Source organism: Sinohyriopsis cumingii, unplaced genomic scaffold (assembly GCF_028554795.1).
Source record: "Sinohyriopsis cumingii isolate HCF-2022 unplaced genomic scaffold, ASM2855479v2 utg000624l, whole genome shotgun sequence".
NCBI classification, from domain to species: Eukaryota; Metazoa; Mollusca; class Bivalvia; order Unionida; family Unionidae; genus Sinohyriopsis; species Sinohyriopsis cumingii.
Window position 1 is genome coordinate 1,649,739 of NW_028315919.1, and position 20,834 is coordinate 1,670,572.

Genomic DNA, 20,834 nt, shown 5'->3' on the forward strand with positions numbered 1-20,834 from the left:
TGAGAATGCATTCGTCTTACTTCCATCTCTCTTTCCATTTGTATATTTTCGATCTGAAACTGAAACTGTCTTATCTCTAATTCCAACTTTTTTAGCTGTACTTCCATTTTCAAAATGTCCAACCACTCGTGATATATAAAAAAATTCTCTACCTTTGATGATATTTTGGAGAGAAAAGCAAAGCTTGACGATTTCACTAAGGTTTCAAAAATATGGGGAAATCAAATTTCAAAAACAAAGTTTTTTTTAATATTCTATCCAAAATTCAAAATTATCCTTAGGACGAGCGCCCAATTTATTATGTCACTAGTTTAGGCTCGAATAAACAGTAACACAAGAACGAATGAAAAACAACAAGCTTTGAAAAATATACAATAATTTATTTCCCTGGAAAAATTCTGTAAAAATGAAGGGAAAAAAATGAACTTACGGTTTTATAGAATCAAATATAAAAAAATCCAAGAATAGACCAAGAATAAAATTTTAGTAGTCCTAATAACAAAATGTCCTACTGATTTCACTTTCGAATCCCGACGAAAAATCCAAGATGGAAGACGATGACGTATGCTGCAATCTGTAGTATTGAAGTCTACAGTTTCTTGTAAAAAAAATAAAAATTATCACTTCGGTTTCTGATAGCTGAATAAATTTTTTAAAAACTGTCCTTGTTCTACAATATTACATGAGCACACGTATTTTACAGAAGAAAAAAAAACAACAGAATTAATCCTTTTGAATCCAAGAAATTTGAAATAACTCAACCCAAGTAATTTGAAATAACTCCAAACAGCACAACATATACCAGTTTAACAGCCCAGCTTCTACTGAGATTAATTCTCCAAAATATGGGTTATATGGGATTTCTAAAACGTAAACAAGGGTCACGTGATCATCTTCTGGAAGTTTATAGAAGCAAATATTTGTTATAGATCACGTTTACCCAGTGCGACCCTGACGAAAATATATTTAAAAAAATTGTTTATATCTTAAAGACAAAGTCCCATCATGACCTTGGAAATAATCAATCATTTTAAAATAAAATAGAACTTGTTTACGAAGGTTGCTACAAATTCTGAAACAAGGTCAGGATTTAGATCAACACCTGGTGTTTATAAACTAACAGTCAAGGTCAAACTATTTTCTAAAAAAAATATCATCCCTAATGAATAAATTTACATTACAATATCATGTATGAAAAATAAAAAAAATAAAACTGACAAACAATTAATATATATATATATATATATATATATATATATATATATATATATATATATATATATATATATATATATATATATATATTAAATCAGATATAATTAAATCAAATATACATAACAGTAGTAACAGAGATGCATATCAGTTCAGTTTCGTGAGTCTAGCATAAACAGTGCACGAGACATGAATATCAAATACAAAATGTAACCAGTCAATGAAGTGTAAAATAAAGGCCGTAATTACCAGGTTTTGTTTTAATGACGCTGAATCCCCTCACCAAGTTCCATGATTCTAGGCAGGTATGTAGCACGTAGAAAAACTAAGTGGACTAGAGCTAGATGAAAAAACGTAACATCAGCCAGAAAATGTGAAATGAAGGTCTTTAATTGTACGAGTGTGTTACATACATACATACATACATACATACATACGTACGTATGTACGGCTCATCGATTGCTGCCTTGGGCCCCGCACATCCTAGGGTCGGGCCTGCATACATACATACAGTCATCTAATTGATTGATTCTGGCACGAACAGTGCTTGAGAAATAAACATAAACAAAATTAGCTCAATGTCAGTGAAGCGTAAAATGTGGGTTATAGCATCCTATTTTTGTCATGAGGGTGTCACATTCAGCACGACGAATCCATTCATCAATTTTCATGATTCCAGGAATGACTGTATGTACACAGGGTGCAACAAAAAAAACACTATGTTGTCATGTGCTCTTCGGAAGAACATTGCCAGTAATTTACAAATAATGTACATGAATGTACAAAGCTAGTCATTTTGCTCCATTCCCGTTTGGCATATGATTGAAAGCCACTCCAAACTATTGCCTAGGTCTTAGGAGGAAAGAATGGCTAGGTTACAAGAAGGCTCTGAATATGAATATGATTTTATACGTGGAGGCCGATGCCAACGGTTATATGCTAGTTATCCTTTAGTTCGTTGGGGCTAACCTCCTTTCTACTGTTTTAGAAAAAAATGGAAAGTTTGCAAATAATAAAATATCCACCACCTCGGAAATTGGAAATTATTGTAGTTTCTCTTTAGTTTTAAAACAACAACTTGCAAGATTAACTTTTAAATGCTAAATATGTCATCACAAAATAAAGTTTCATAAATATATTATTCTCTGAAAATAAAGTTATTATTATTATTATTATTATTAAAAGAGGTTGATTTTACGCTGTTTTCATAGATTTTTTAACAGGTTTATTGACAGGGTACAAAGATATCTCCTATAGCATACAATCATGAAAAGAATTCTGTAAGTGAGAGAAGTGACCTATCACGAGAGCAAATATAATAATATTCCGCTTATTTGCAAAGCACAGCATATAAAATAAAAATGTTGTATGTTGACATACACTTTTTCATATGAGTTAGTGTGCATTTTTGTGCATACTACAAATTCCATTAAAAATTATCGATGTCTCAGTTATGAATATTTGAATTTGTATATGATATATTGTGGCAGTGGGATGGACACGGACATTAGGCCTGAAAGTCCGTAAAACTGCTAACACGCCTATGAATCACGTGATAATCACACCTTTGCCAACGACAGGACTGGTCGGCGATCCATGGGTATCAGCACGTGGTAGGATCTGAGTGACATACGGTGATATATGAATTATATTACTTGTGAAGTTATATATCCTCTAGAGCAGAACAAAGTTATGTCTTCTCACCCTTGCTTTTGCCTTCTTTCTGAAAGACTGCCAACATTTCTTAGCGGAAGGGACCGGATAGGTATTACCTGAAATATAAGTATTATACCTGTAATTACCTGCAGATGATTTCTTTTCTTTGCAGATACATCAATTTAGCATCAAATGATTCTTAATAAAATGCAATAATATTATTTTGATGATAAACCTTGAAAGACAACGTTGGCTGCATTTTGTAGTGATGGTTATATCTGGCGCTATGGGAGACGGTAATACGGTTCTGTAGAGATTAAGAATGAGTCACATTGTTTCATTTGTTTAAATACGAACTTGATCTTAAATCATAAACCCAATTACATTTTGATCAGATGATATGTACATGAATATTGAAGTTTTATAAGTGAAACGTGTCAAATAAACAAAATACTAATTTTCACTACGATCACTGTTAATTAAAGAAAGTATTCCATGCATGGCGGTAGCAGTCCAAGAACTGCGATTTAGAATTAATGAGAAATTGTCAAATTTTGTTGGAACATGAGGATATAGATTCGGAACAGAGACGTTACTAAGTTTCTTGTGCATATAAAGTGAGGCTCCGGCAAAGTTGTTCACGCTTGTTAACTTTTAATCATGAAAACTCAATGAAAAAGTAGTTCCAGCCTTGTTTGAGAAAATAGTGGCACTGTACTGAATCAGAAAATGTCAGTCTCGCCTTTTCTACTTCTTGGACATGACGCTTAAGTTCTGGTTCTTTCCCCAGTAAAATAAAACTGATAGGTGTCTTATAACCAAATATATCAAAATTTATTTAAAGTTTCTGTTGGTTTTGTTTGTTTCTTAATAAAATTCTTCTACATCCACCTACAAGATAACTTGCGGTCATGACCGGCTTAAAGGAGGAGCATATAGAGCTCTTGATCCAGGGCCCTGCTTGCGGGAGCCCCCTAACAGTAGTGTAATTGTAACTAACATTCATTTTTTGGGAAGTTGTTAGCTTTTGGCTCGACGGCCTCCATCCACCTAGCTGTCTGTCGGTTGAACCTGAAAGAAAAATACTTGGTTGTTGAGTCAGCATGGTTTGTTAAGCCTCGAGACCAGCACAGAACGGGTGTCTGACAATGCAGTTCTGAAACTCTCTTTCAAATGAAACAGGAACGACTACAACCGCATAGCAAGAATGTATGTATTTGTCATTGTGATATATTGTTGTCCTTTATATTATCTGGTAGCTCAATGTTTGCTTACTGACTAGAAATACAGATTTGTGTGGCCGCCCGTGTGCTACAAAAGTTTATGCGAAACGCAACAGGTGACATCACCATGGCTAAACCTTGTCGAGCATTAGAAACAATAGGTCGTTAGCACCTCGTGGCGGTCAATATAAAAATTACACGCGTGCATCAACACGGCGGATGGTCTTGAAACCACTCACACTGACGTCATTATCTCGGGCACCGGTACGGCGGGAATTGGAATATTGTCAACAAAAAGTGTTGCTGATATTGTGATTGCCCGTGAGATCACAATTTTAAGTTGTGGCTTTATTTATGTAGCTAGGAATTTTATCAGCCGGCGAATGCTAAAAAGCACGATGATGTCCTCGTCTTGGCCAAAACAATAACTCAAACACAAACTGCATACCACATATCTAAGGCACTATAAAGAGTTTAACAATATCGACAAAATTGACAACCACGCAATATGCATGCTCTTCGGTTATAATTGACGAAGTGACAAAAAAGTATCTCTCTATAGCTTCGTATTTTGCACAGGGTTACATCTGTAAAGAAAATGGATTTTCCAGGCTATACTGGCTTTTTTAAAACACCTTGTATGATTTCGGTATTATTAAAAGAATTTTCAATTCCATTTATTTTGGTGTATGATCGATGGGAATAATTTGGGTTATAGATTATACAGCTTGGTCTTACTTCAGATGTGCATCTATCAAAACACTACTAGCTCTGCGTTGGTCATTTTCACTTCCTGGAGTTCAGAATTAAATTGTGGGGAAAAAGAGCCAATGACGTTTTTAAACATTTTATATATTTTTGATTCATTCATTGCACTTTTAGAAGCTGGTATTATCTAGTCTGGTAAGCTCTGTTTTCCATATTTTAATAAAGATAGTGTGCTTTAGATTAATTCAGGATGATTTTTCGAACACATGGGAGCAATCATTTTGGTTAACTGTGTTCTTAGATCATGTAGTTTCCACAAGTACAATATCCCACAAAATATCAGTCACATTGCATGAAAGTAATATAGAGGTATGCCAATATTCTCTTTATGCATATTGCAAATGTAAACAACTTAAACTTACACCTGTCACCCTCTCACAAGTTCATAACATATGTAGAGCACACCAAAATCGAGCTAATAGCTCCTGGAAGTGCCGGACCTCGCTAGAAGCTTATGAAAAATCTCTTTGGAAATGTGTCATAAGCTCTCTGTGTTCCTGATCTCTGCCCTTTGAACCACTCGAAAAACAAAGCTGTCACTCTTACGTCACGTGTTTAGGCTCGAATAAACTGTAACACAAGAGTGAAAACAACAAGCTTTGAAAAAATACAGCAATTTATTTCCCTGGAAAAATTCTTTAAAAATGAAAAAAAAAAATATGAACTTACGGTTTTATACAATCAAATCCAAAATAATCCAAAATAATCCAAGAATAAAAATTTTGGTGTCCTAATAACAAAATGTTCTACTGATTTCAAGTTAGAATCCTGACGAAGAATCCAAGATGGAAGACGATGATGTATGGTAAAATCTGTAGTGTTGAAGTCTACAGTTTCTTGTAGAAACAATAATTATCACTCCGGTTTTAGAAATGTAAATAAATTTCTTAAAAGAACTGTCTTTGATTAAGAATCTCACATGAGCACATGTATTTTCAAGCAAAATAACAGAATTAATCCTTCTGAATCCAAGTAATTTGAAATAACTCCAAACCAAGTAATTTGAAATAACTCCAAACAGCACAACATACAACTTCCAGTTTAACAGCTCAACTTCTACTGAGAATAACTCTCCAAAACAGAGGTTATATCGTATCCTAAAACGTAAACAAGGGTACACGTGATCATCATCTGGAAGTTTATAGCAGCTAAGTACTTGTTAAAGATCACGTCTACCCAGTGTGACCCTGACGAAAACCAATCATTTTACTATAAGAAATAAAAACATGAAAAAAACATTGTTTACATCTTAAACCCGAAGTCCCATCATGACCTCGACAACAACTAATCATTTTAAAATAAAATGGAACTTGTTTACATGGATGCTACAAATTTTGAAACAAGGTCAGGATTTAGATCAACACCTGGTGTTTATAAACTAACAGTCAATGTCAAACTTTGTTCTGAAAAAAGTATTATCTCTAGTGAATGAATTTACATTACAATATCATGTAATGAAAAATAAAATTAAAATTAAAACTGACAAACAATTAAACTGATATATATTAAATCAGATATAATTAAATCAAATATACACAACACCACTGAGTCACCAAAGGCACAAATGCAAGGACAAGAAAGCATCCGTTGCACATTTTAACCATTAATACTTACACATTTCTGAATCAACAAAACCAGTTTTGAGGCGGCCTTAAATGGGGGAGAGTGTGGGTCGGTCTTACAACCAAGAGTTTTCCTTTATTGTTCAACCGACTGATATCTGGCATCCAACCGATTGGCATAAGGTACCCAACTGACTCACCCCTTGACTCACCACCCCGGTTCCCACCCAGACTCAACACTCTGGCCTCAGTTGACCTATCGCCAGTTGTCAATCATTCTGCTCGATTGACCAATCAGCGAGCGCTATTATACACACCTCCAGACACTGTTTACGTCCGCCATTTTCCTCCGACAAGCTGCTTCTGTCGATATCGACTCGGCTATTGTATATAATTAAAAATTTCGCAACGGTTCGGAGAAGTCGCCCCCAGGATCATATATAGTAATTCTGAGATATAGCCACATGGTTAAGGCTTTATTTATTGTCGTTTTTCTTCAACTTAATAACTTATTAAATCTATAAAATTTGCAATTTTTCAACTTTTCCATTGATCAACTCCGCTTCTGTACTTAACGAAAAATAAGTGTTATCTGTCCTTTTTGCTCTGCTCTTCAAATCATTAGATGCATTTTAATAATATTTGTAGAGATAGTGTTATCAGTACTTTTTATTACATTTACATCTAAAAATGAAACATGCGTACTAGATGCATTATATGTAAATTTAATCGTCGGGTGAAAATGATTTAGGCGATCAATCATTTTTTCAGTTCTTCATTTGAATGCTTCATGATCAGAAATATGTCATCTAAAAATCGTAATTCGTATTATTAAATTAAAAATAATTATTTTCCAAGATAAGTTTTTATTACTATACAAATATCTTTGCTAGATAGTGTGCTATTATTAGGAATGTTATCAAGAAAATATTTGCACGCTTTAATACCATCTGCATGCGGAATGTTGGTATATAGTGATGTTACATCTAATGATACCAGGATTTAAATTATCAGATAGATGTGGAATAGACTTCGACTTTTTAATGAAAGTAGTTGTATCTTTAATGTATAAAGGAAGTGATTTCATTAAAGGTTGTAAAACACTATCAATAAATTTGGATCGGTTTTCAGTATATGAATTACAACCTGATATAAGTGGTCGTCCTAGATAATTTAAAGGTAAATTATGGTCAGGATTTTTAGGAGTTTGGGGTAATATGTAGAACTGAGGTGTACGTATGTTAAGAGGGAAAGTATCAAATTCCTCACATACGGAATTATTACTTTTAGCAATCTCATTAATGCATGTTGAATTTTTTTATTTAATTTCTAATTGACGTTCAACTTCTTTAACATAATCATCTTGATTCACAATAACAGTGTTTGACTTATCATCCTTTTTAATCACTATACTGTGGTCATTCATTAGATTATATACTGACTTCATTTCGTCCTTATAAATATTACTATGATATTGTTTTAATTTAGTTAATATCTCTTTTGTGATCGCGTATATATATATATATATATATATATATATATATATATATATATATATATATATATATATATATGAATCACGTAAAAGGTGACTTAACTGTGTTATAAAAAGGTTATCTGGGTGACAAGTTTTGGGATGACTTCTCCAACCAATTGGGGCGACTTCTCCAACCACTCTGGGGGCGAGTTCTCCGCATACCGACGTAACTTAGAGAAGTGCAAGCGATGGATAAATGCTCTCACTTTCTGTCTCTGTCTCAGTGTTGTTTCGTATGGCAGATATTGCTCACCAATATCGTCTGGTATATCTTTAAATGTTAGCACGCACGCCATTTTCACAGAATGTTTGTCGGAGGTTAAGACGTTGTCAAGTCACGTGTTCGGTAGGCGGAGCCATCTACCTTCTGGCGTAAAGTCAATTCGGCTGACAGCTGACCTTCCAACCGGCTCCTTCGGCACCAACTTAGGTTCACAAATGTATAAGCAAAATAACCCTATCACAAATACTCTATAGACTGACAGAGAGTTCCCTGTTCATACTTTCTATAAAGTTATCATTGCAATGCAAATTGTAAATTGTTTCCTGCTGTGGTTAGTAACTAAATGATATGCAGTGACCATCAATACATTTCCATCAGATACAATATAGTTTCCTGTCTGCTTTATATTGAGACATCGCGAGATAAGGCATGCAATCATGTTATGTGTCGTCAAATGTAAAGATGGCGAGATAAGGCATGTAATCATATATTATTCGTGATCAAATATAAACATGGAGAGATAAGGCAAGGGATCATATATTATTTGTGATCAAATATAAACATGGAGAGATAGGTCAAAGGGATCATATATTATTTGTGATCAAATATAAACATGGAGACATAAGGCATGGGGTCATATATTATTTGTGATCAAATATAAACATGGAGAGATAAGGCAAGGGATCATATATTATTTGTGATCAAATATAAACATGGAGAGATAAGGCAATAATCTACACAGTTACCATTGTTTGCAACACTTGTATGTCTAGCAAGAATGTATTTTATTATTTTTCTCTTTTCATAGTCCAAATTAGCATTGAAGGGAATATATTTAGCTGAAAATTGTGTATGCCTGATGTTGATTTTGATCACACGGCCCATGGGCCCAGAGTCGCCGATTGGTCTAAAGCGCTCACTGCCATCTCACATCTGTCTGCGTGGGTTCGAGTCTCAGGCTCGGCTAACGTGGGTGCATGAGAAAGCCCGCCAGTAGCTTCTTGTGGGTCAGTGGTTCTTCACGGGGTTTTCCAGGATTCTTCCTCCACCAGTTATACTGGCCGCCATGGATAGCATATCTTGTACTGAAAAATGGCGTTAAATCATACAACAACAACAACAACAACACACGGCCCTACAAGAAATTACCACTCTAGCAAAGTATGTCTGAATATTTTTGAGTCTCAGTCAAAGTCCGCAACATGGTAAAATCCGGACGCCCGCTTGTGAGTTAATAATGTAACTGCCTTCTAATCTTGAGAATCACAATTTAATGTTGATTGCAAAAAGTTAATTTCCAAAGCATAGTTTACAATCCTAAAGTTTGTTACTTTAACAATATATAGTGTCCTCATATATGTAATGCTAACCAGAAATGATTATAAAGGGCATATACTACGGAAATATCGACAAATTTACATTGGAGAGAATTTAGTCTACTTTCACTTTCGTTGTGCAAAATCGGTAACTCTTGCTGGGTATATTGGTGCTCTCTCTCTCTCTCTCTCTCTCTCTCTCTCTCTCTCATTTTACTAGCCTCTGTCTGGAACACCGTGCTAACTAATGGTGTGGTTACAGGGTTGCGAAATGATTTCTCAACATTGCATCTTCAGTTTAACAAATTAGAAATCCATCATCAAATTATTTGCCTACTTCTTCACCATAATTACATGTGAAGTGGTATTTATCAAGTAAATCGATCTGAAGAGAAACGCCCTAATTATGGACAACGTAATTAGCGTGAACTCTTACATGCAACAAAAAAAAAAAAAACCTTCTTGATATACTCTTTATCCATAAATCAAGGGCGTCGTCATGAATTTGTCCGGAGGAAGGGGCAGCCACGTCGTTTTTCTGGGCAATGCCAACATCATAGGGACCAAGCTGATACTGCACAATGGATTTTTTAAAAATCATGTCCATTCAGAAAAGTTTTATTTCATTACAAATGATGCAAGAAATAGACATTGTAGTCTATATTGCTGTCAGGTTTCATCCTTTCGATTAAGACAGTTGATAAAGGTTTCAGTTCCTCATTCATCTGTGACTGGTAAAAACAAAATGCAGTTTCATCAGGGAAGAAGGACTGAGTCCTCATCAGTCCAAAAGTCTAAATCAAATAAATAAAAGTATAATTTTTGGTTATTGAAACAATATTGTGCACAGCATTATAGATTTTACTTTTTATTTATTTGATTCTTGTATTCACTATTAAGTTTTCAGCTAATTTCCAGCATCTGTAAGTTTGTTAAAGAGTATAACCATGGAGACAGCAGAAGAATACTTAGATTTTCCTGAAGAATTGCCATTTGTGGGAAGGGCAGATGCTCTGGCAGAATTGGACCAAGCATGGAAAGAAAATCAGCATAGAATATTTGGAGTCTATGGATTGAGATCTGTGGGCAAATCAAGAACTGTTAGAGAATTCTTGAAAAGACAATATCTGGCCATTAGATCATCTATCATACATGAGAATAATCAATGTGATCTTCGAGTTATTCCTGTGGACTTGAACTATATTGACACAAAAGTAACTTTGTATGGTAGGCTGTGTGCAGGATTAGGAATTCTTCCTCACAGGATAAAAATCTCTGACATACAAGCAGCGTTTGATACATTGATGGAAGAAATCTGTAACAATAAAAATCATTTTTATGTTTTCATTTTTGAAAATGCTGAGAAAACATTTGAGGTAACATTAAAAGATTCAAAGACAGGGAAAGAAATATGGAATTTGAAGGACGAATTGCAAACACTCTGCGTTAATCTTGTATCAGCCTGCATGAATGTTAGGATATTTCTGACATCAACGTCACATATACTTTTTGCTCAGATAAACAGAGCAGTTTACAAGTGTGAACTAAAACCAATGTCAAGGGAAGATTCCATGGAGCTTCTTGCAACTGTTGCCCCAGATATGCACTCCCATGTATGCATGGAGAAAATAGTGGATCTGTGCTGTGGCCTTCCTCTAGCAATGATTATTGTGGGAACCAATCTGATGAAAGATGGCATACTGGACCCAATGGATTTAGTGGAATCCCTCACTGAATGCAGGCTGAAAGCCTTCAGTAATGACAACTACCCAAAGAAGGACAGACTAGGTAAAGAAAATTGCAATAAGGTATCTTTTGTATCCTTGAGGAATAAAATTTATTATAATTCATTTAAATTTTTATATAATATTTTTAATATTTGGTATTTTCCATATTGAAACAAAAGCTCTGCCCTTATGACATTGAATAAGAATTACAAAATGTTGCAGCTCTAAAGAAAATTTCAGACCCTTAACCTTTCTCTCTGTAAAGATCACACTGTATATGACACACTCTTTCTGTAAAGGTCCCAGTGTAAATGACATACTCTCTCTGTAAAGATCACATTGTATGTGGCACTTTATGTCTCTTTCTTTCTTTCTTTTTCTAAAGGTCACACTGTATATGACACTTTCACTCTCTCTGTACAGGTCACACTGTACATGACACTCTTTAAAGATCACACTATATGACACACTCTCTCAGTTAAGGTCACACTGTGTATGACACACTCTCTCTGTAAAGTTCACACTATATATGACACACTCTCTCTGTAAAGGTCCCAATGTATATGACACACTCTCTCTCTCTAAAGATCATACTGTATATGGAACACTCTTTGTAAAGATCACACTGTATATGATGCACTCTCTCTGTAAAGATCACACTGTATACAACACACTTCCTCCGTAAAGGTCACACTGTAATTGACACATGCTGTCTAAAGGTCACAGTGTATATGACACACTCAAAAGGTCAAACTCTACATAACATGTTTTCTTTTTTGCTGTATATGAATCTCTCTCTCTCTCAAGTTCACACTCTATATGACTGAAAATATTATTGAATGGACACTAGTATGATGCACTATAAAAATTTCCCATACCTAAATTATCTTTTGTTTTTCAACTTTTGTTTTTACACAGATGTTGTTAAATTTAGAAGTGAGCTCAAAAGCTAGTAGCACATTTATTTGTAATTCAGTATTTGTACATGTATGTGGTAGAAATCTTAAGTTAATGCTGGCTATGATGTACAGAAACCAACATTTACGCATGGTAAACCATGTAATATCATTATATTTTCTCATCATGTCCTATAAAAATAAAAGTTATAAAAGTAAAAGGCAGTAAAATGGACTTGGAGCTAATCACATATTTTCTTAGATTATTTTTTGAGATGTCAAAGTGTTGCTAAAATGTTTTATTATTTGTATTTTGTAGTGTGTCACAGACTACATGTTTTTCTTAATTTCACTCACATATTCAGCTTCTGTGTAAATGACACCAATCCATAAAGAACAAAATTGTGTGCTTTTAAGTGTCCTTTATTAAAAGGTTTTACTCATTACAGTACCATAGTTTATCCCTGATTTCTATTTAAGGAGACCTATACAGTGAGTTTCTGCTACAGTTGACAGTTGTTTTCCAGCAGAGGTTGGCAGTTCTGGGCTTTATTCCAGGGACATTCAGTGCAAAACAGGGAACAGAAATGTTAGGTACTGGAAACGATGTTGCTGTTTGAGCTTAATCTTATCTTGCATCTCAGGTGATTTACAATTACAAATTATTAACTATCAGTTTTGACAGCACTTTTCCACACACTACTAATTTGTAACAGCCAATGAATAGACATTATTTTATGGTTCACTGAAGATCAATTTGATCATTGGTAATAATAATAATAATAATAATAATAATAATAATAATAATAATATTATATTATATTATTACCCATACTGCTATAAAAAGTATTCTGAATTCTAATTGGCTGAACAAGTCACATGCACTCCAGAGTAATGCAGCATGTTGGTTTTCTCATAGCAATCTCTGCAAAAAATGTATTGTGTTTGCATAGGGATATTTTTAGATCACTGTGTGAAAATAATAAAAATAATTGCTACTTTTGTTGAAGTCAATATATTAATATTGATTTGTTTAGCAGCCAATAGTAGAATAACTAAAATTTATAAATTAATGAAAAAGAAAAAAAAAATGGCACATAAGAAAAAAAGAGTAAGCCTGAGATATCATTAATTTGAAATTGAACTTACAACAAATAGAAAGTAGCAATTACAGTAATTCAGTTTAAAACTATTCAAGAATTAAACTGTCAGATAAATAGAAATATGTTACAGATGCAAAATGGAAAAATGTTAACAAAATGAAAAGAAGACCACAAAAAACAAATGATGTAAGAATTACACATGTGAATTAAAATCTGACCAAGGATTCTCTGTAGCATCTTGTCACAGAGCATAAGTCATCGACAATGGTACATTAACATTGGTACTTTTAAATATAAACCTGGAAAGACATTAAAATTTGCATCGATTTATTCACATTTGAAAACAGAAATTCTTAAAAAAATAGGAACAAGACAACACAGAAAACATCAGAAAGGAAATTGAAAGTCACAACAATGATTTTATGAAACAGAGAACATCAGAAGGAAATTGAAAGTTACAACAATGATATGAAACAGAGAGGTACATAAGCTTAACAGAAATTACGATTATAAGTAGAAGTGGAAATAATCAAGCAAGTAAATGAAAAGCAAGAGAGTAAATATAATACTGGTTTATTTAACTGATGCACGATCATTATTGACAATTAAATAATGGACTTATTACATTTTTTTAAAATTTCAAATAGGATACCATCTTCTCAGTCTGCAACTCAGTTTTACACTTTAAGTAACTAATACATTGCAGAAATATCTAAAGAAATACAAATAAACTACACAGAAATAAATTATTTTCACTTACGAGCCACAAAAACATTTTTTTTTAATATTCCACTTTATGATTAGATAGTTATAATTATGTTGACAGATGCAGAGCATAGTGTGATCTAAAATTCTGGCAGAAACAATTTAATTGGTCACTATGGATAGGAATAAATTAGATCAAAGTGTACCAGAGTTAGTAAATTTGGTATGTTTACTTACTGTTGTCTAGATGTTCAATACCATTATCTTGACAACAAGCTTTTCATGCAACCAATGAGAGCATTACTATAAAACAATTTCACACAGTTTGCTTGAACTCAAACAGACCACCAAGTCATTGCTGAAAATACATTAATAAAAAATTAAATACTTGATTGATAATGGTCCAGAAAAACATACAGTGGTGCATCAGGGATTTTGGTGATCAATCCTTCTGATTTGCTAATGGCTTGCAGACATGATTAAACTATGGAGCATGAGACAGTTCAAGAGGAACCTGTAAGCAGCTGACATTAATGCTATGGTAACAAGTGGTGAAAATTAGGATGGACTTATTTCTTTCTAAAAAAAAATAGCAATGGACTGACAAAAGAAGAAATAGTGAGACTAATAGTATCAGTTCTTAGTAATAGCTATTCAAGTTAAAAAAATATACCTTGCACAATCTGTTTGAACTGTTCAGATCAAGACATTGTTAAAAAGTTTTATTAAAACTTAACTTTTGACAAACAAAGGCTGTGGATCAGATAAAGACACCATGATAAGATTTCACTGATATAATTCATATTTCAAAGATAGATCAGAATATGCCGTTGGAATTCATGATTGTTTTTATTAGCAAGTGACATGGTTATGAAAACAGATATCATTGTTGCCTTCTGTTAACAGCTTCATAGTATCATCCGATAGGACTGAACACTGCCGTAAACACAGACTTGGTAAACAGATGATTTCAGCAGCTGATAAGCAGTCTATAACAATTCGTGAAAATGCACTGATAACAGAAATAATGAGAACAATGTGTCATAAAATTACGTAGACAAGAAATATGAAAATGGTGATGGTCTTGTAATCGCAAATTCACAAGACTTAAATGACAACGATGAGAAAGCAAACACAAATCATTTATAATCATGATGATAGCTGCAGGTACTGGTTGAATTAACTTGTTGAAATAGGTTATTTTTCTTGTTTTAGCTCTGTTTGATGCTTTATTTATACCACTGATCAAAACTGCCATCAGGTCACTAATGCTATAATAAATGAAATGACTCATTAGAAAGAAAGAAACAACATGGCATTCTGTTTTTTATTACACTGCCAATGATACCAGGCAATGATGATATTGCCTTTTGCGCATAGCTCAAAAAAATGGCTCGCATTATTTTTCATTCCCTATTTAACATTATCTACATCAATAAAACACTGCAACACAAAGAACCATCATAAATTAGACCCCATCCAAATCAATATGGGAGGAATTTCAATATTATGTAGAGGTCAACAAGTTGAATTTAATGCAATCTTTATGACAGCAATTGAAATACCAGTTTTGATAACCATAGACAGCTTTTATCTGACATTAAATGTTTCGAACTAAACAATGTTTTTTTTAAAGGATTCGATAACATGATTATACATGGTATTAGAAATTGTGGAAAGATAAGATGTCTACTAAATTTTATATCAACAAAATATGTGTACTTCTTTGACTTGCTTTTCAACATCTGTTCAAACTTTATTTACAAGATTTAATGCTTGAAATGCCTTCTCAGTGACAATCATGATAGATCCTGATCAATTAGACACATGGTTAGAATTACTCATCTGTATTTACTATGGCACTAATGCTTTGTTCGGATAGGCGATTGAACCAGTTTAGAAGACACAAAGTAAAAAGGCAAGTAGTCTAACCAGGTTAACATTTAGTATCATGCATTATGGACTATATCTGAGAATGACAATACAGAAATAAAATTCTGTCATAACAGTCCTTTTGGAGAATGTTAGGATTTTAGTGGTTCTTTATATCACAACAATTCCTCAGGATTAAGATGCACTGCATGACTTGCACCCTGAAACAGTTTCCTTGGCACCAAGTTGATGTCACACTTTCAATTAACAACTCCACAAGCATTTCAATCACAGGTCTACACTAAAAGCCAATTAATGAGAGTGAGCAGCTTTGCTCTGTTAATAAAACATTTTTTCATGCTTATGGTGGGAGGGACCCAAACCTATTGTATTATAGTAATTGAGATATGTAGTCAAAGCATTTTGTCATTGGAGGACCAAAGCAGTTATGAGTTAGTCTTACAAAATTAAAAATGATTTTTCCATTCAAAGTGTGTAGACAAAATTATTCAGTTTAGTCTGTTTTCATTTCAATTTGTTTATTTCAATTTTTAAATGCAAGTACTGTATCTTGGTTAAGAACAGTAAATATTACATAACAAATATTTTTTAATTGATCTATTATAATAAATTACAATGCATAAGTACCAAATTCAGCCACCATTTTGATTACTTATTTCTAGATATTGTTGAAAAAACTATTCAACAATAGAATAATGGTCACCTTTCATAAATGATTACAATGTAGCTACTCTTTACTGTATATGACCTTCCAAAAAAACAACATTATTGTTTGAATATTCTTTAACATGTGTAAACATGATAGAATATATTGCTCATTTTAGATTTTCTAAGAATTAATAAAAAATTCTGTAAAAGTACATTCATTTTTTCCTACAGTAGTGTAAACAAATGTTAAACACTCATGAAGACATTAAGAAACATACATCAATTTATGAACTCAGTTTTGTGATGAAGAAATTGAAGTATGAGGTATACTAAATAGTCAATTTACACCTGTCACATTTTGTATCTCCTTTGGTGAAATACATGTACCTTTTTATGTAGTACAGCATCTATATAAATGCACTTTTAAAAGTGTTTAGATTTATAAATTATCAATTAAATCATCAAGTATAACACATTTATACTCTTGTTTTCTATTTGTTTACTTGTCGGTTTGTTTTTTCATCATCAAATTGTTTGTGTAATTCTTCATTTGCTTCTAATTCTGTTGTCTCTGTTCCATGTATTCATTCTTATGACTTTCAACTTTTTGTATGTTCTCTAAGGGTATTTCATATTTTAAATGACCTCATTTGAATGTATTTCCATGTTTGCATTTTCCATGATTGCTGCTGTATGATAGGATGCTGAAGAGAATCCGCAATAAGATTTTACTGTGTATGTGCAATCTATCAGTCTATTCTTCCTTTCTATTGTGTACAATGTTTTTAATTTCTCTGTCAAGTTCAATTTTTGCAGCTATCACATATCTCCACTGACATGAGTTAATGTTTCACTAGTTTGAACTTGAACTACATTTGTTATAGATTGAACTTGAACTGCATGTGTTATTGTTTGAACTTGAACTACATGTGTTATAGTTTGAACTTGAACTACATGTGTTATAGTTTGAACTTGATCTACATGTGTCATAGTTTGAACTAGAACTACATGTGTTATAGTTTGAACTTGAACTACATGTGTCATAGTTTGAACTTGAACTACATGTGTTATAGTTTGAACTTGTACTACATGTGTCATAGTTTGAACTTAAACTACATGTGTTGTAGTTTGAACTAGAACTACATGTGTTATAGTTTGAACTTGAACTATGTGTTATAGTTTGAACTTGAACTACATGTGTTATAGTTTGAACTTGAACTACATATGTTATAGTTTGAACTTGAACTACATATGTCATAGTTTGAACTTGAACTACGTGTGTTATAATTTGAACATGAACTACATGTGTCATAGTTTGAACTAGAACTACATGTGTTATAGTTTGAACTTGAACTACATGTGTTATAGTTTTAACTTGAAATACATGTGTAATAGTTTGAACTTGAACTACACGTGTTATAGTTTGAACTTGAACTACACGTGTTATAGTTTGAACTTGAACTACATGTGTCATAATTTGAACTTGAAATACTTGTTATAGTTTGAACTTAAACTATATGTGTTATAGTTTGAACTTGAACTACATGTGTTATAATTTGAACTTGAACTGCATGTGTTATAATTTGAACTTGAACTGCATGTTATTGTTTAAGCTTACACTGCATGCATTATAATTTGAACTTGATCTATGTGTTATAGTTTGAACTTAAGCTACATATGGTATTGTTTGAACTTGAACTACATGAGTTATAGCTTGAACTTGAACTGCATATGTTATAGTTTGAACTTGAACTACATGTTATTGTTTAAGCTTAAACTACATGTTATTGTTTAAGCTTAAACTGCATGTGTTAAAGTTTGAACTTGAACTATGTGTTATAGTTTGAACTTAAACTGCATGTGTTATAGTTTGAATTTAAACTATGTGTTATAGTTTGGACTTGAACTACATTTACTACAGTTTCAACTTAAACTGTATGTGTTATAGTTTAAATTGAACTTCTTGTTATGGTTTAAACTTAAACTACATGTTATAGTTTGAACTTGAACTATGTGTTATAGTTTGAACTTAAAGCCATGTTTTATAATTTGAACTTGAACTACATGTTATAGTTTGAACTTGAACTTTGTGTTTTAGTTTGAACTTCAAACTGCATATGTTATAGTTTGAACTTAAACTACATGTGTTATAATTTGAACTTGAACTACATGTTATAGTTTGAACTTGAACTATGTGTTATAGTTTGAACTTCAAACTGCATATGGTTTAGTTTGAACTTAAACTGCATGAGTTATAGTTTGAACTTGAACTTTGTGTTATAGTTTGAACTTGATCTGTGTTATAGTTTGAACTTCAAACTGCATATGGTATAGTTTGAACTTAAACTGCATGAGTTATAGTTTGAACTTGAACTTGTGTTATAGTTTGAACTTGATCTGTGTGTTATAGTTTGAACTTCAAACTGCATATGGTATAGTTTGAACTTAAACTGTATGAGTTATAGTTTGAACTTAAACTTTGTGTTATAGTTTGAACTTGATCTATGTGTTATAGTTTGAACTTAAACTACATGTGTTGTAATTTGAACTTGAACTGCACGTACTATACATCACATAATTGTATTGCATGATTGAGACTGGTATTTTGTTCATTTGCTGAGTACGTTTTCATAACAGTCGGTGCTTCAAAGTAATCTGTTTCCTTTTAAATTTCAGCAAACTATTTTATCTGGGTACATTTTTAAAAAGGAATTGACCATCATTTAGACTATTCTAGTTACTGTCCCTCCATGCCTTCTGAATAAACCAATAAGTAAGATGTATTTTTTATTTTACATTTGTGATAGCAGCATGATGCTGCCTTCCATGCATGCATCTGAAAATTAACAAAGGGTCAACAAACGATAGAGATGCAGGTGTTCTGATGACAGAGATTATTACAGAAAACGTGAGTGTTCTGAAGGATTTAAATCTGAGTGAAAAGAAGAGGAATTTTACTTACCATCCACATACACATGTCAGTCTTTGTAAATATATTAATTACTAGCGAGCGGACGAAAATCTGATGAAAGATGGATTACGAGACAATGCTTCGTCCGGTTGATCTCTGTTACCAGAAATGTCAACAAAAAAGCGGATATTTCACAACATACAGAACTCATGCTAGATGTCAGGATAAGTGGATTATGATATAACAATGCAGTGTTTAGATGGTTTGTCAGTATGGACAAAGAATTTGTTTATGTAACAGTAAATAAATTTCAGTGCATTTATATCCAGTTTGCGGCTTCCTTTCATTGGGCCTCTGAATTTCTGCACTTCAAACCAATGGTCATATATAAAAGTTTAAACAGCCAGCAATGTGGCAAATAAATAAAAAGCCACATGGTATGTTTTGCAGCCAATAAAGAAAAATAATCCAAGTTTGCAACATTTGCAAAGACCTATGTGATCCCAGAATAAACTTTTTCATGCGTTTTTTTTCCTTCTTACTTTTAAGAAGAAGAAAATACTTTTTCATGTCTACAAGAAAAATGCATATAAAATTTCAGGAGCCAAGCCATGATCATCTTGTATTATTCATTTTTTAAGATTATTTTTTGTGCACAAGAAAAATACATATATATGCAATTTCGGGAGCCATGCCATGACCACGTTATATCCGAATTCGCATTATATTGGAGTGCGCTTTAGCGGGGTCACACTGTATTGCACACTTGAGACACAAAATTTGTGCACATCAATGATTTTTTTGGTGTTTTTTATATAATCTGACACAAAAGGTCAGAATTGGGTAATAGATAAGTGCCGATAAGTATATAGCCTTTCCCAAGCACGTGAAACATGCAGTTTATTTCCCAACTAATTATTAATTGTCATATATTTATATTAAAGAGAAAATGAATAGAATTATAATGTTTCCCTTGCCTGCATATACCAACCCCCATACCCCTCATCAAAGCACACATCCCCCACAAAAGATGCTAAAACGTTGCTAATATATGCATCATGCAGACCAGACACACACACCAGGTTGATAATATGCTTTGTCCATATATATATATATATATATATATATATATATATATATATATATATATATATATATATATATATAGCAAATTGATATAATGTCTTGCAAAGCAGTCTTTAGTTTAGAAAAAAAATTTGAAACTTCAGTTCCTGTGCTACATTTTATTTGCAAATAATGTATGCAAATCAAACTTTTGTGAATTAGTCTTTGTAAAATAAACAAATTTTTATTTATAAATTGTACCTTGTCCATCAGTCATGTGTTAATGTTGTCTGTTGAAGTGGGGGGGGGTCTTCACTAATGACTGAGAAATACTGCTTTTTCAAAGGTTTTTAGTTTCTCCCCCACCCTCCAAAAATCTATTTCAGCAT

General features: G+C 32.8%; 1 protein-coding gene across 3 annotated transcripts in view; it reads left to right on the top strand.

The window, feature by feature from the left end:
• The first annotated feature begins 9,409 nt into the window (after positions 1-9,409).
• LOC149773595 (uncharacterized) overlaps positions 9,410-20,834 on the top strand; it is a 28,028-nt gene continuing 16,603 nt past the window's right edge. Inside the window, exons 1-3 of one of the 3 annotated variants that reach the window (XM_089946362.1) lie at positions 9,410-9,659; positions 10,416-11,285; positions 12,601-12,714. In XM_089946362.1, the coding sequence (XP_089802488.1) occupies positions 10,445-11,285; positions 12,601-12,714 (955 nt within the window). In that variant the 5' untranslated portion in view covers positions 9,410-9,659; positions 10,416-10,444. Of the gene's footprint in view, positions 9,660-9,980; positions 11,286-12,600; positions 12,715-20,834 lie in introns of those variants that run through there. The other 2 variants (XM_089946360.1, XM_089946361.1) reach the window with 2 other exon arrangements.